The 16,031-nt window shown below is 32.3% G+C and overlaps 3 protein-coding genes across 3 annotated transcripts in view; 2 read left to right on the top strand and 1 right to left on the bottom strand.

The window, feature by feature from the left end:
- Window positions 1–8,224, top strand: part of LOC132755762 (uncharacterized) — a 51,164-nt gene extending 42,940 nt beyond the window's left edge. The window contains exon 5 of the mRNA XM_060746677.1: window positions 7,887–8,224. Coding sequence (XP_060602660.1) covers window positions 7,887–8,091 — 205 coding nt within the window. The 3' untranslated portion in view covers window positions 8,092–8,224. The remainder of the gene's footprint in view (window positions 1–7,886) is intronic.
- Window positions 8,225–8,692: 468 nt separating this feature from the next.
- LOC132755769 (complement C1q-like protein 4) lies at window positions 8,693–10,567 on the bottom strand. The gene is made up of 2 exons (XM_060746686.1): window positions 10,564–10,567; window positions 8,693–9,090 (listed from the first exon to the last, which is right to left on the bottom strand). The coding sequence occupies exons 1-2, from the start codon at window positions 10,565–10,567 to the stop codon at window positions 8,693–8,695; spliced, it is 402 nt and encodes a 133-aa protein (XP_060602669.1).
- Window positions 10,568–10,754: 187 nt separating this feature from the next.
- Window positions 10,755–15,477, top strand: LOC132755761 (uncharacterized; the record flags this gene model as incomplete). Its single annotated transcript, XM_060746676.1, has 3 exons — window positions 10,755–11,064; window positions 14,655–14,783; window positions 15,227–15,477. Coding segments are annotated over exons 1-3 (690 nt in total), but the record flags the coding sequence as incomplete, so codon positions are not given.
- Between the last annotated feature and the right edge of the window lie 554 nt (window positions 15,478–16,031).

Genomic DNA, 16,031 nt, shown 5'->3' with positions numbered 1-16,031 from the left:
CACTGGTAAACATGGCACCGACTTGGATGGCCAGTGTGAAGTTAACATGTAGTATGGCTGCCTCCGGTATGTTCGTATCAGCTCTTCATTTAGTGCTTATTTGAATTTCCATTTTCGGTATCAGTAACTTTTCATTTGGATCTAAATTCAAAACAGTTGTTCTTGTCGTTTACGTATTTAACAAAACAGCCTATGCAAACAGCGACAATGCTCGAATTTGCTGTCAATCTGTTTAAAGCAACGAAATTTCCATTATACCATGGACGTATGATGTCAGCATAAGATGCAACATCGTCATTTGCTGTTTCTGGATAGGGAATGAATCATTTGTGTTTTTTTTCCTATTTACTTTCTTTGTACGCATAAAGTACCATTTCCGAATGAATATTATTCTGAGGACGTTGCAGCTTTGATCATTATATCTTATACAGCCGTCGCTGCAACAACATTATCTGCTATAGTTTTGATAGTGTAATATTCCATTGTGTTTTTTTCCCATGATATACAAACTTAAAAGGCTATTGCCTCGTTCTTAACTACTGCGGAAATCTGCTATTACATTTGTGTCTGTTATGTTATCATATCTTGTCTTAATGGTACAAGGGCCATGAGTTTTACTTTATAGATCAATTATGCATTTGAACCCTGAGATGTGTAGTCAATATTGTTTTATAAAGTTAACTTTTCATGCTCCGGCTATATACTCATGTGTTTATATATTACTCAATCGCTCATAAAGATCTTGTACTGAAAAGTGTACCTCATACAAATTATTTAAAGGATTCTTTTTCTTATTTCAGTATTGATGTTTGGAATAAATTACCTATTACTATCAAACAATGTTTGACTTTACAATCTTTCAAAAACAACTGTAAAATTTATTTTCTAAGTTTACAGTTAGATACATGATGAAAATTGATCACTTTATATTTTAATTGTTGTAAATGTTGATATCATCATTTTTTTCTTTTTTTAATCATTACGAGTTTATCTATAATTACCATTAGTAATATGAGTGTCAGTCGGATGAATGAATAAAATTATCTAACCTTTACATTAAATAATATAATTTTTTTATATATACCAAAATATTTTAAATATTTGTATAGATTTTACTTTCATTGTGAATGATCATGAAAATCTGGAAACAAAGTGAACTCTCGGAAGCATTAATCACAACAAAATTACATGAAAATTGCAGATTCTTTCCTACGGTCATTTGCACTGTACCTCTGCTCTGGAATGTACAGAAGTTTAAGTGAAGGCAACTTAGTACTGGTAAACTGCTTGCAACGTGCCCAGGAACGATGCGGTGGCTGAACTCTGCTCTGGTAAATTCAATGTGGCTAACTGCCGTGATACGGACCGAAAACTACCAATTCAACCACCACCATCCCGAATGACCTATTTAATATAACACTGAAATTAGGTAAAATGCAACTTTTTACGTCTGCCACACAACACTTGAAACCTACTGTTGCAGGCTCTGTTTGATTGAGCCTGTTCATGGACTGTAGTTACCGTCTACCACCCCCTCCCCCTTTCAGCACCTAGTATTACTATCAAGTACCTGTCAGGGAAATGTTAAGCCATTGTCGTTCAATTGAAAGCTCTTCTTAATTCCTCCCACGAATTTAACAACAATTTGAAACAAATTACATGTATTTATAAATTTTCTAAAAAAGATCAGATACAAGAGCTGTCAGTAGGGCAGCGTGCTCGACTATTCTCAGTGCTTGATAGTAAAAAATGGGGCATAATATTGTAAAAAGCTTGCTCCTGTACACAGGTTGAGATTATGATGGTGAACATATTTTGAGGTGGTACGCAAACTTTTACGTAAGAGGTTACGCAGACGCCGGCGCTCGATGAACTAGTATAGTTCTCCTTAATCGTCGAATAGTCGAGCTAAAATGAAACTGCCCTCATAATATTATTTTTTTTCAATTTTCTCACTATAAATATAATATTTTATTCATAACTTAGATCCAGTCTAGCGGGAAAGTCTCTTATTGTAAAATGAATGACCTGCCCATTTCAAATGTTCTAGCAATTTTAATGTATATTTATATTCGTCATCAATAATGGCAAAACTCCAAATATGGTTCAATTGTAAATTATCATACGTTAAGGCAATGCATTAAAACAAGAGCTGCATATCGAATAGCACGCTCGAATATACAAAATCAGCAGTCTGCATAATTAAGGAATTACTTATGCATAAAGTTGTATAATTCTTCATGTTACATGGAAGTAACCTACAATAATGATCTCAAAAGATGTGTTTAGTTTCCAGTGCATTACCTCAATGGTTGTGGACATAAATCTTGTCCCCAGAAATTCTTGAAGTTTATAAAGGAATATAATTATTTCCAAATCAATGCTTAGGTTATTATGGGTCTTGAACAAAAAAATCAAAAATCTCATTTGAAATCTGACAATGAATGTTTATGGCTAAGGAGAAACAAACTTGCAAACAAATCCTTAACCAGGTCAACGCGAATACCACATTGCAGGTCAGTAAATTAGTTCCGTATTGTGTGCATAAAGAAAATAAAAGAGATATTTCAACATTTAAAAAAACACATGCAAGGGATTGTTTATTACAAAAATGATGTCTCATCGCTTACCAATTCAAAATATTGTTAATCTTTTTAATATAACTTTTCATTTAAACATAAAACAAAGAAGTATCTAATTTACAATTGCTTGCCAGAGTTTACTTATTCTAAAGATGTGTAGATACATTTTTAAAACTGTATTAAACGAAATCATGAATGATATTCAGTTTTAATAAAAATAAAATAATAAGTTACACATATTAAGAGAATGTCGCCCAGTTTGCAACATATTTTTTCTCTTTTTATTAAAATAAGATGATGAAAACTAGAAATCAAAGTACAGAAGGCGCTGAATTTGTTTGGGTCTCAGAATGTAAGAAAAGTACAGGTTGTGAGATTATATGTATAGTGCCACCAATGCTTTCCAGCGTTTTAATTGTAGTAAATTGGCTATAAGACTCATTGCAACACTGATATTCAATCCAATGTTTATTTGACTTTAACAATTTGAAAAAGATGAGTTGCCTTTACTGGGATTGAACTCCAGACCTCTCGCTTCCTAAGCGAGCGCGAAAACCCTTCAGCCACAGTGAATTTATATGTGAACGGCCTGAAGAAAACCATATTATTTTAAATTAGGGCTTGTAAACTGGTGTTTAACACAGATGTAAATAATCCTGGAGCTTTTATACTATAAGCATGTATATTTATAAAGAATCAAAGGGCTGCAAGTTCTGTGGTATTTTCTGATCTTTGCAATCTAAATCGTACTGTATATCTGCACGGATTTGTAATATAAATCCGTGATATCTGTATGTATTTTCCTGTATAAGTTTATTTTTATGTATTATAATTCATTTTGCGAGGCACAAGAGTTTGATACATACGGAATTCTGCATAACTAGAGTTGCATCAAAATATCATTAATGTTCATTTTTTTACGACAGCTACACTTTATCCTTGCATATCATGGCTACTTCCTTAACAAAGGCACTTAAAAACAAATTAAAAAAAAAGTTTTCTCGGCTAGGTTTTGAACTCCAGACCTCTCACACACGAAGCGAGTGCGTTACCCCTGCACCACGGAGAAGTTATACAAAATGTCTGAATAACATCAAGTCATTCTAAATTTAGAACTTCCATTGCATCCTTATTTATTTCGGGATAAACCTGTTGTTTAAAATTGAAGTAAATAATTTAGCGAAAATCTTCTCGCCCAAACAGTCCGACATGTTGAATCTATATATTCCGCTACTCGGTTTGTGTAGTATTCGGTAATCGACATCGCTAAAAATAGTATTTTCATTGATAAATTCATATTCATCCGCGTAATTTGTGATTGTGCATTTATTGACAATTCTATAAGCCAACGCTATTTTTAAACTTTGAATGCGTTGTAATATGTTAGATACTTGTAACAAAATAAAAATATTTCTTTCTTTTAAATCGCTAGTTTTAAGCTGTTTTGAGAACTACTTGTTGTTAGGTTTGTCGTAAACTTCTGTGTCAGAGATTGAATGTCCGCTTTGTATTTACTTATTTTCGATCAGAAAATACAATAAAACAATATTAGAAATCTTCGACCATTCGGGAATTATTTTGCTTGAAAATTAATGTGCCTGTCTTTGACCATCTTTACGCAGTGATCTCCCCTGAATTTTTCGGCGTTAGTGTATATATAAAGGGAAGTAAGTGCTTCAAAAAAGTGTACTACTTTCGGCATTTGCAATTAACAGCATTCGACTTTGAAATTTTGCTACCATTATTTGTTTGGTCTGACGACCCAAACAAATAAAAAATGCAATAAAGTCAGAATTTATAGCATGAGTGAGTTAAAAATAAATAATTTTTATGTTAAATTTCAATTGATTTACAAAACTGAGAAAATAAATTAGCCAACATAAATATACTAGAATATTTAGGGATTTGGCGGCCATCTTTGACGCCATCTTGGATATCTCAGCTTCGCATCAGGGTTGGGTCAAATGAATATCCATCCCAGAAACAGATCCAGAAGAACAGTTTGGTGTATGAAACTTGCTGTTGGCTGACATAGACCACTTACCCCTCTAAATGGGCTAGTAAAATAGGCTGATTTGTTAAACACTTTTAATCTTGTTCCAAATTTCTTAGAAGTCAACAAAAGTATGGTGTTTTATTGACAAATAAATGTTTCAATGCATGAATTCACTTTGAAAACATACAAAGGTGATTTAATTAATATTGTACAAATTACAAAAGAATACTTGTTGTACATTAAATACACGGAATACACGGAATGCCAGATGAGACTGTCAAAATTATTTTAAAAATGAATCATTTTCTTTACTCACTGCATTAATAACATAACATTTTTGTCTAAAATTTGTATTTCAACAATATATATAATGTTACATTTAAATAAGGACATTTTAACTTTGGACCATCACCAGTAAAGTTATTACTAATTCTAGTATTAAATTTATTTAGGACCTTTAATAATTGAATATAAGACAGGGAACTAAATGCATGAAATGAATCAACCTCAACAACTTTCAGTGTTTTCCTGGACAACTTTATCTAAGGAGAAGTCTCAAAAAAGGTGTCATCATAAAAGCGATGAGACTTACGCGCCGCGGCATAATCTAAAGGGAATACAAGACTCAAGTGGACTCCAGCTGTGTTAACACTTAATATCTAAAGACTTAGCGGTAGTTTGAATTAGATTTTTAGTATTAATTAACGCAATGAAAATTATTAAAGTATAATTACAACTTAGAGTTATGAGATACTTGGGCTTATCGGTCAAGTTGATTAACCCTACATTTTCACCGTTGTAAATTGTAGTATTTACTACAGCATATTACCCAATACAGTCACGTGACTGGTTCCATGGACACTTGTGTACCACATTTTGTAAAGTCAGTTTCAGATTTCCGCGTTTTTATGTTAAACATAAACAAGGCAGTGGTGGAAGAATTAGCCCTACGCATAGCTATTTCATGCATTTACACAAGTTCTCCAATTTTCCCTAATTTAAAGTTTCTGTTGGGCATTTAATTATAATTACATGGCTTGTCACCATACTGTTAATAGCAGCACCCTGGAATGTTTTATATTCGTATCAGGTATCAATTTCAGAATAATTACCTGCCATCTGTTGAGGCCTGATTGAGAAGTTTTTCATTTTGGTTTTAGCAGGTACATTTACACGTATGTACACATTATCCCAATGAATAAACTCAATTAACAAGATATTAATGAGACTTTTTTTCCCACCTTTTAAATTTGTTTGCTAAATTTTTGTTCCCTAAAAATCAATTTATCTGCTGGTTTTAAATCACTTCCAAAAGCCATTTATTAAATCAAATTGTCCATCTGTGCTTATTTTAAAATTGTGATAAATTTAAAAACAATTTTTTTAACAAAAGGACGGTTTACTTCTGACACCGGCTGAACTAAAAAACAACAACAACATGTTTTGATAACAGACAACATTTCTACGAGAGTATTTTCACATCATAATAAAGATTGGCATTGTAATAAGATGTAGGTAGGGTTAAATACATACGGTATGCATATCATTATAAATACATAAAGGGCGCCAGCGACTCTCAGATCAGATATTGATCGTAAATAATGTTGCGCATTTTTAAAAGTATGTCATTTCATTCATATCATTTTATGATTACTATTATGACATTATTTGACAATGTATTATATCCTCGTTTTAATGTGCGTTATTTTGCAAAATATCTTTAATTTAAACTTTGAGTCATTGTTCAAATAGAATCGTAGAATGTGCTCATTCTAAATGACATCCATGATTGCTTAATAATTTGTAATGACCGGACCTTTAAAGGCCTTTAACAGAGACAAACAATAAATTCTGACCCGTCGAAAAATGACCATAAGTCCGTGTCAACGGATTATTAAACATTTTTTAACATTGAAAACTGACCCCTGCCTGTTAAATTATTATACTTACTCACACGTTAAAATTTGATCCCCCGTTGAAAACTTATCAACTATTCACAGGCAATGTTTCGACAATCGCTATAAATTCTGTTAACACTTCTAATTATTTGTCACATAGCACAGACTGTTTTATGCTGTTTACGTAAATAGTGAATTTTCTTATTACTTTGTATGCTTTTTAGCTCAACTGAGCACCATGTGTGTCATGTGTTTTCCATATATATCTACATATTATAGTACAAACTTCAAAAATCATTTTCCTTGGTTGAACTTCAATATTTGGCAAGAAAAAACATCTTATACCAAGTAAAAACCTCAAAATATACATAAATGGTATCGGGCGTTGCAATCGAATCCACCGCGGTCTGCGTTGAAATCATTTTCTGTCAATTATTTTATAAACAGGCAATAATAATTTCCCAAATTTCCAAATTATGGTTAATTTGTGAAAGTTTCATTCATACGATTTGATGCCGTTGTATTATGGGGTCGTTTTGCACACATTTGTACGTGTTTTAACCATAAATAGGCAAAAGTGGCGTCCCCTCGTCAAACTGTACAGAAGTGTTTGCATAAACGGCAATGAATTGCACCGTGTGCGTGTAATAAGTTGAAAGAGTACATATGTGGGCTCCAGTCTCACTAAGTGTTTCCAGTAAAACATTAAAACATAAAACAAAATTCAGTCATATACTTACCGACAACAGCAAACGGCCATATTTTATCCACCGCTTCTGCGACGACGACTACTTCACCGCCGCCGCTTCTGCGAAAGCTATGACCAGTGTGAATACATGCAAATTATATTGTACGTGTACCTATATTGTACGTTGGGCCGGAAACCTAAATAAATTAAGTTGAATAGTAGTCTTAGAGTAATAATATTAAACAGTTGACAAATGAAATTGACAAAATCTTTGTAAAATTATCGTATCATGTATTTTTTTTCCATAAAATTATTTAAATTCATATACATGTAGATATTCATCACTTCAAGATTCCACAAGTGTATTTAATATATTTTCTCTCACAGACACACTAATATTCTTATGGAAATAAAACAAGTTATTAATCTAGACCTACATCAAATGGAACATTAACGCCAAAACTATTTCAAGTCCCGTCATGTCAAAAAGAAAATCTCGGTGGAGTCCCTTTTATTCATTTGTTTTGATTTGATAAACATTTTTCACTTATTACCACAATGTGTATAAGCTCTGTGCAAATTTCATAATGTTTCTTATAGCATCGATTTCTCTTTTTAAAAAAGGAGGGATTTCTACATTTAAAACTAATTAGGGACCTCTACATAAATAATTGTGCCAAACTATAAACACCACTATCTATTATGCATTTATATATTTACAGACCGTGGCCATTTTTTGAACGCCAGCGTTCATTTATAAGGCGCCATCTACAGATGATTGTTCTGGGTTTAGGAATTATCACAGGAATAGCAATGGTGTTGCTGGGACCATCAGCTGTCAAGATAATGTACAACTATATTTTCACGTGCATTATGTACGTTATTTGTAACATTTCAATAATACATACCTATCCACCATTAACGTGAACACTCTGTGGCATTTTGAATTGTATTATTTATTTTTATCCTCACTGTTCAACAACTTTCAAACAACAAATCATGTCTTAACCGTATATATTTTAGCATTTAATTTTCTTGTTAAATAAACACTCAGAAGTTATGTCGCTTTTCTTATTACTAAACGAAACAATTCTAAGCGAATTATTTCTCCGAAAAATCCCAATGATTATCAGTTTCCGTCAAATATTACTTACTGCGACTATGGCATTGAACTTGCTCAAAAAGCAGAAATGCAAATGCCATTCCTCGGGGGGGGGGGGGGGCTCAATCAGTCTTTCTTACGGAGTTGTCGGATATTGTTGGGCTGTTCCGATTGGCAGAACAGACTCATAATTTGTAGAATGGTCAACTTAAGAAGGACATGAATGATCTTCTCTAATTCTTGGCGTTTTTCGCGCAAACCTTAATTATGTTGTTACTTCTGGTAATAAAGTTTATATAGCAAATTACCGAAATGCAGATGGAGCTGCTTTGATATGGATAACTTTCACCTATCAAAGATAATTAAACGTGTGTGAACATTTAATTAACTCTCATTTGAAGTGATACATTTATCTATTCAAATAAATCAATACAGAAATGCACCACAAAATGTTGTCCCACGAAAGTTATTTTCGCCAAACGCATATCCCTCAGCAGATTCAATCCAAACAGCATTTCCTACCGTTAGACCTAAAATAGCTGTGTTACCACTCTGGGTACTTCCAGTGTTGCCAATAATAGCGTCTACCATGTTCTGACCGTCAACCATCAAGTAGAAAGTCAATTCCTTCGTTCTCCAGTCTTCAACTTGAAACGAAAATAGGTATGTGCCAGTTATTGGTACAGTGAAGATGCCCGTATGGACGTTGTAAGCATTTCCGACGTTATACAATATCTGGTTGAATTTTAGAACATTTCCACTGTGAACTGCTTGACCGTGATCCAAATATGCAGTAAAGGCTGCCCGTTCCGCTTGCCTTTTGCCTGAAATGGTAAATTTGATAAAAGTCATCAAATCATGCATGTAAATCTTCTTTCAGTTTAAAAAGACAAATTTATTATTTGTAATTAAGTGATAGTAATTGGAAACGAAAAACATGCATTTAGATTTTTATTAAATAAATAGCATCACAAAGAAAGTCTGGGAAAAAAATGTGGAATTAGTGAGTCTATATATATGCTATGTAAATTAAAACTTATCAATTTTTCTGTAGGTCTTTTCTTACTCTTACTGATATAAAAGGGGTATAAATATAATTGCCTCTTTTGCCTTTTTGAAATGCAGATACTTGTTCAGTGAGATAATTAATCTTTCATTAACCTCTTCCATTTGCTGATGGTCTTTAGAAATTGCGTTTCCTTGAAGTTCCATCATCTCCTCCATGTGGGCTACAATTCCTTTAAGTTCTTGAATTTCAATATTTTTCATTGCATGTCATCGCAAAGGACAAAGTTACTGGTCCATAACAACACATAAAGCAGATAAAACATTTTATAGACATATGCAGTTATAGACTTGTTAAAACTCCAATAAAATATTATCTTAATTTCACTCAACAAAGAATGATAACAATTTGTAGATAAGAAGCATTTAAGTGTCATTATGCCAATCCAAGTGACAATAGAAAACAGGTAAAAATAAGAAAATAATTTGACATTTTGCCATAAAATATGCTCAATTTGAATGGTAATCAATTATCTACGTGACAAGGGCAAATTTCTATAAATGTATTTGTATACATAATTATATTGTTTTAAACACCAAATAAACACTTTTTCTGAGGTCAAAGTAAGACAAGGTTGTCCTCAAATGAAAAGTACGTTATATGTCAAATTAAACCCTTAAAATTGAATGAATTCTGTCGCGTCCACCACACTGTCATCATTTTTTTGTTATTTATTTTTTAAACAGACAATAACAATTTCCAAAAGTTCCAAAATATGGTGGATTTGTGCAAATATTATAGATAAATGGTGATGCCCGAGTATTTAGGGGTCGTTTGCTTACATGTTTACGTTTTTTAGCCAAAATTGGGCAAAAGTGGTGTCCCTTTATCAAACTGCACAGAAGTGTTTCATAAAAAGCAATTAATTATATTGTGTGCGTGTAATAAATTGGAAGAGTACCTATATGGGCTCCAGTCCCTCTATGTATTTCCCGTAAATCATTAAAACATAAAGTAAACTTCAGTCATAAACTTACCGACAACATCAAACGGCCATTTTATATCCACCTCTTCTGCGACAAATGCTCCACCGCCGCTGCGATGGACCCACCGCTGCTAAGAAGAAAGCTATGCCAGTGTTTGTATTAAAATCGTTTTTGACCGCAGACAATAACCGTTTTATCCAAACGCAATTTGGATTCATCAGCAATTTGTCATTCAGCTACAAAATAAGAATATAAATTATATATATTTTATTGAAAATATGTATACCTTTGAAGAAATGACAAACCCATTAATTTTTATTGAGAGATTTTTAATGCGCTATCATCTGCATACAGTAATAAACATATTTCATCACGTTACATATGCGTTTTTCCCTGTTAATGATTTTCACCTGCTACAACAAGCAATTTGAAAGTAATGAGCATGCGCGATATTCGTTATAAAAAGATAATTGCAGAATCGTGAAGCGCAGGCAACATGAGGAACACAGCAGCTAATGTTCTCTCCTTTTTCGTATTTGTTATGTCGGTTTGCATGTTGTACTCTTCACAATTCTTTGTTTTTAGGAGGAATATAGTGTTTGACGGTTATACGTGTCCTGTGGCAAAACGTGTTTTTAGTATTGACAAGGTTTACAGCGATATTCAATGTGCTTTGTATTGTAAAGGATCTTCGTCCTGTGTTGACATATTTTACCAACCACAGGACAGGAGATGCGACGGCTGCAGATATTCTGAAGACTCAGAACTGGAAATTGCCGACGGGTTTTTGTATTACACAAGGAGAGGTAAATATTCCTGTCATATTTTCTTAGTTCAGTTATGACGACATAATCCATTTAGCATATTTTGTGTCATAATTGAGAGATTAAATTTTAGTTATAAAGACAAACTTCAGAATATGTTTAATTTAATCATTTTATGTTTCATTTAAAATGTCAAATTATTCGTTTTTTAATTCTAATTAGTGAAAAAATATTAGTAATGTATTTTCGTTAAAGAACTTTTTTTAGAAATATACAATCGTAATTGAATGTTTTATCTTGTATTTCCAAGCCGATTTTGCTGCTCTCTGGTATTAATTGAATTAATTTATAATGATTACTGTGTTCCTTACAGTAATAAAAAAAATGTGGTTTAAGTTGGAAATTTGTTTAAATAAAATTTGGATAGCTTCATCACATAATTTAATCCGAAGTCTCTAACGTGATTCGAACATACATTAGTGAGAAGAAAATGGTTCAAAGTCAACAACAACCTTAACCACTTTGTTAAATAAGATGATCTTATTCATATGAAACGCCAACTTTTTAAAGATTTTTTCCTCCCAATGTGATTTTAAAACACACAAAAACGCAAGTAAAACATGTGAGGAAAGTTGGACAAAATGTGAACGCAACATATTCAGGTTTATACCCTAACTTGTGAGTTGCTTTGGTCATTTTGATTTGTAAAATACCATTTTTCTTGAAATTGTTAATTTTTAGCATTACTTTCCATAAATTTGTGAAAGAAGAAGCACAGTATTGATACAATTTGTGAAAGTTAATTTATAACTTACATTTTTCTTTCTGAATTTTTTTAAAAACATTTAAATATTGGACAATGCCATCATGGAAATTCTAAATACCCCTTATTATATCTAGCTGTAAATAACGTAAAATATTCATGTGTCACTGCTTAATAAACATTTTTTTTTCAGTTGTAAAACTGGCATTTTGAAATTGTGAAGTTATGAAAGAGCCATAAATATAATAAGACATATGTTGTATAGTGTAAACAGCGAACAATATTTGATTATTTTCATAAATATCTACAAGTACGTTAAGAACAGGTGGTGTGTTTAAGATTATTTACTAGCATCTAAATTATCTAATTTCGGTTTCTAAAAAACAAATAATGTACAATGCATTTAAATGGAATGACAACATAATATTAAAGACAATTGCGCTATAAGTTTTCTTGCATAATATTCGTTTAAACAGGAGCAAACCGACATTTTGTAAATGCTGTCAGACGCAATCGTTAGATGAAAGCATGTTATTTTCGTCTTTTGATGTCAATACAAGATCTATAGTTATTACATAATTTCAATATAAATTGATAATGAATAAGTGCCAGGTTGTCTCATATATTTTTTCAAGTAGATTAATATCTTCATCAACTTTCGATACAAAATTACTAGTTTTATTAAACGTGTACAGGCTCATTTGACACAAGCTACGCATTCAAATATTAAGAAATCATACAGGTATAACATTTAACTTTTTAGCTCACCTGAGCTTGCTCAGGATGAGCTTTTAGGATCGGTGAATGTCCGTCGTCCGTCCACAATTGCTTGTGAACACTCTAGCGGTCGCATTTTTGCCTCAATCATCATCAAACTTTGTCAGGATGCTTATCTAGTTGAAAGCTCGGATGAGTTCGAACATGGCTCATCTCGGATGAAAAACTAGGTCACAAGAGTTAAAAATAGAAAAACCTTGTGAACACTCTAGAGGTCACATTTTTGACCCAATCATCATCAAACTTGGTCAGGATGTTTGTCTAGGGGATAGCTAGGATGAGTTTGAACATGGGTTATCTCGGATGAAAAAGTAGGTCACAGGAGCTATAAATAGAAAAACCATACACTCTAGTGGTCACATTTTTGAACCAATCATCATCAAACTTGGTCAGAATGCTTGTCTAGTCAATTGCTTGGATGAGTTCGAACATGGGTCATCTCTGATGAAAAACTAGGTCACAGGAGCTAAAAATAGAAAAACCTTGTTAACACTCTAGCGGTCACATTTTTGCATCAATCATCATCAAACTTGGTAAGGATGCTTATCTAGTTGAAAGCTTGGATGAGTTCGAACATGGGTCATCTCGGATGAAAAAGTAGGTCACCGGAGCTAAAATAAGAAAAACCTTGTTAACACTCTAGCGGTCACATTTTTCTATCAGTCATCATCAGACTTGGTCAAGATGTTTGTCTAGGTGATAGCTCGGATGAGTTTGAACATGGGTCATCTCGGATGAAAAAGTAGGTCACAGGAGCTAAAAATAGAAAAACCTTGTTAACACTCTAGCGGTCACATTTTTGCATCAATCAGTATCAAACTTGATCAAGATGCTTGTCCAGGTGATAGCTCGAATGAGTTCGAACATAGGTCATCTCGGATGAAAAACTAGGTCACCGGAGCTAAAAATAGAAAAACCTTGTTAACTCTCTAGTGGTCACAATTTTGACTCAATTGTCATCAAACTTGGTCAGGAAACTTGTCTAGGTCATTGCTGGGAATAAATCGAACATGGGACATCTCGGATGAAAAACTAGGTCACAGGAGCTAAAAATAGAAAAATCTTGTTAACACTCTAGTGGCTACTGTTGTGATCCAAATATTCTGTTAATTGGTCTGAAAGTTTGTTTTGATGATTTCTAAGTCAAGATCGAACATGGGTTATCTTGGATGAAAAACTAGGTCACACCGCCCAAATATGGAAAAACCTTGTTAACATTCTAGTGGTCACATTTTCGACTCAATTATCATCAAACTTGGTCAGGATGCTTGTCTAGGTAATTGCTTGGATGAGTTCGAAATCGCATGTGGAACTAGGTCACCGGAGCTAAAAATAGAAAAATCTTGTTAACACTCTAGTTGCTACTGTTTTGATCCAAGTATCCTGGACATTGGTCTGAAAGTTTGTTTTGATGATTTCTAGGTCAAGTTTGAATATGTGCCACCTGGGTAAAAAACGAGGTCGCACTGCTCAAATATGGATAATCCTTGTTAACACTGTAGTGGTCACATTTTTGACTCACCTGTCATGAGACTTGGTCAGAATGCTTGTCTAGGTAATTGTTTGGATGAGTTTGATAAGTCAGGTGAGCGATCTAGGGCCATCATGGCCCTCTTGTTTATTGAAGTAATGACATCTTATATGCCATAAAGAACAAAACGCGATAATAAATTTTAGGCACACATTTACGTTACCGGCTACGATATGGAAATACGTTGATATTTGATTTGATTACTCACCGTATATACGGCATCGTTTACAAAGTGTTTAAGATTTAAAATTAATTTGCGTTTTTGTAATCTATGATATCTGTCGCAAAATCCTGTTATAAAAATGACAATCCTCTAGTTAGCAAGAATATGCCACAGACAGAATAAGTGAATTTGAAGTTATAGCAATGAAGTGTGTATCATTATTTACATTAAAAGAGCTGAAATATTTATAACTTTTTCAGAATACAAGATATGGAAAAAGAATGAACAGTTATTAAAATGCTTGTGGAATTTCTTACATGGAGATGTAAGTCATAGCATAACTTGATCTATGTAATATTTCTAATTCATTTTTAAACTTAGTTCTATTTTTTTCTTAGCACCGACGCTTGGAAAGGCTTGCTCGAGTAATGCAGACTGTATAGAAACAGAAGGTGTGTGTATAGGAGGAATGTGTTTCTGTCACCAACTATATGCATATAACAACACAATAAATAACTGTACAAAAGGTAAAACATGCATACCATTAAAGTAAACATAGCACTAAAATGGACATTATGGTTAATGTAGTTTAATTCTGTCATTGTTTCTCTTTCATAAACACAATTGCAAATAATACCTGAACAAAAAAAGTGAAACAATTCTTTGCAGCCAAAGGTTAAGACCTTCCCAGAATATTTGTAAAATTTGTATGGAATAAAACAATTATATCCTTGAATTGGGTTATTCTAAAAAAGATTTTGCATGTAATTTATTTCATTTAGATATTTTAATTATGCGAAAAATAACAGAAATGATTGATTCAAATTGTCTTGGTTATGCATATATTATTCTATTTTTAGAAGCTGAAATAACTTTTCTTATTTAAGTTTAAACTGTATGCTATAATTATTCTATAAATTGCCAATGAAGTCAATAAATAATATATGTTTGAAATCATTTTAAATTTCAGTTTGCCAAGCAATGACCGGTAATTATAAGAAAATCGATAACAAAGCGATCGTCGATTTTAACAGTGATAATGCGGAGTATGACAGCCTGGAACAATGTAAAATAGCCTGTGACGAAAACCCTATCTGCTTATCCTTCGAAATATATCTAGGATTAGGGAGTAAAGTAGGATGTAATACAGGAGTTGTTACATATGATATGATGAATTCAGCTGATCCCACAAAGATAAAGGATAGTAGCTGGTTACGATCTGTATTCCAAAACATGCAATTGACTTACACGTATAGACAAAAAAAATGAAATCTGAAAAGTTTGAATCAAAAAGATGAAATTAAATTTATACTTGATGTTAAACAAATACATGTTATTAATGTTATTAAGTTATAAGTTAATTATATATAAAGTTACGCGATAACCTTACACATTTTAAGTGGGACAAAATTAAATCGAAACTTTTGAAAATTCAAATATTTTAACTTAAATGCTTTTAGAGTAAGCAAGAGAGAAACTATTTACATATAGTTTTGATATCAGGCTAATTTCGAGAAATATATTATTAGAAACATTGTGTGTAAGATATATATATATATATATATATATATATATATATTACACACAATGTTTCTGGCAATTACAACCATAATTATGTATATCAGCAGATATATATCTTACACATATATATATATATATATATATATATATATATAATATATATATATATATATATATATATATATATATAATATATATATATATATATATATATATATATATATATATATATATATATATATATATATATATAT

Source organism: Ruditapes philippinarum, unplaced genomic scaffold (assembly GCF_026571515.1).
Source record: "Ruditapes philippinarum isolate M1 unplaced genomic scaffold, ASM2657151v2 ctg3229_1_1_1_1, whole genome shotgun sequence".
NCBI classification, from domain to species: Eukaryota; Metazoa; Mollusca; class Bivalvia; order Venerida; family Veneridae; genus Ruditapes; species Ruditapes philippinarum.
The sequence above is the reverse complement of the archived record's forward strand: the minus strand, read 5'-3'. Positions and strand labels throughout refer to the sequence as shown.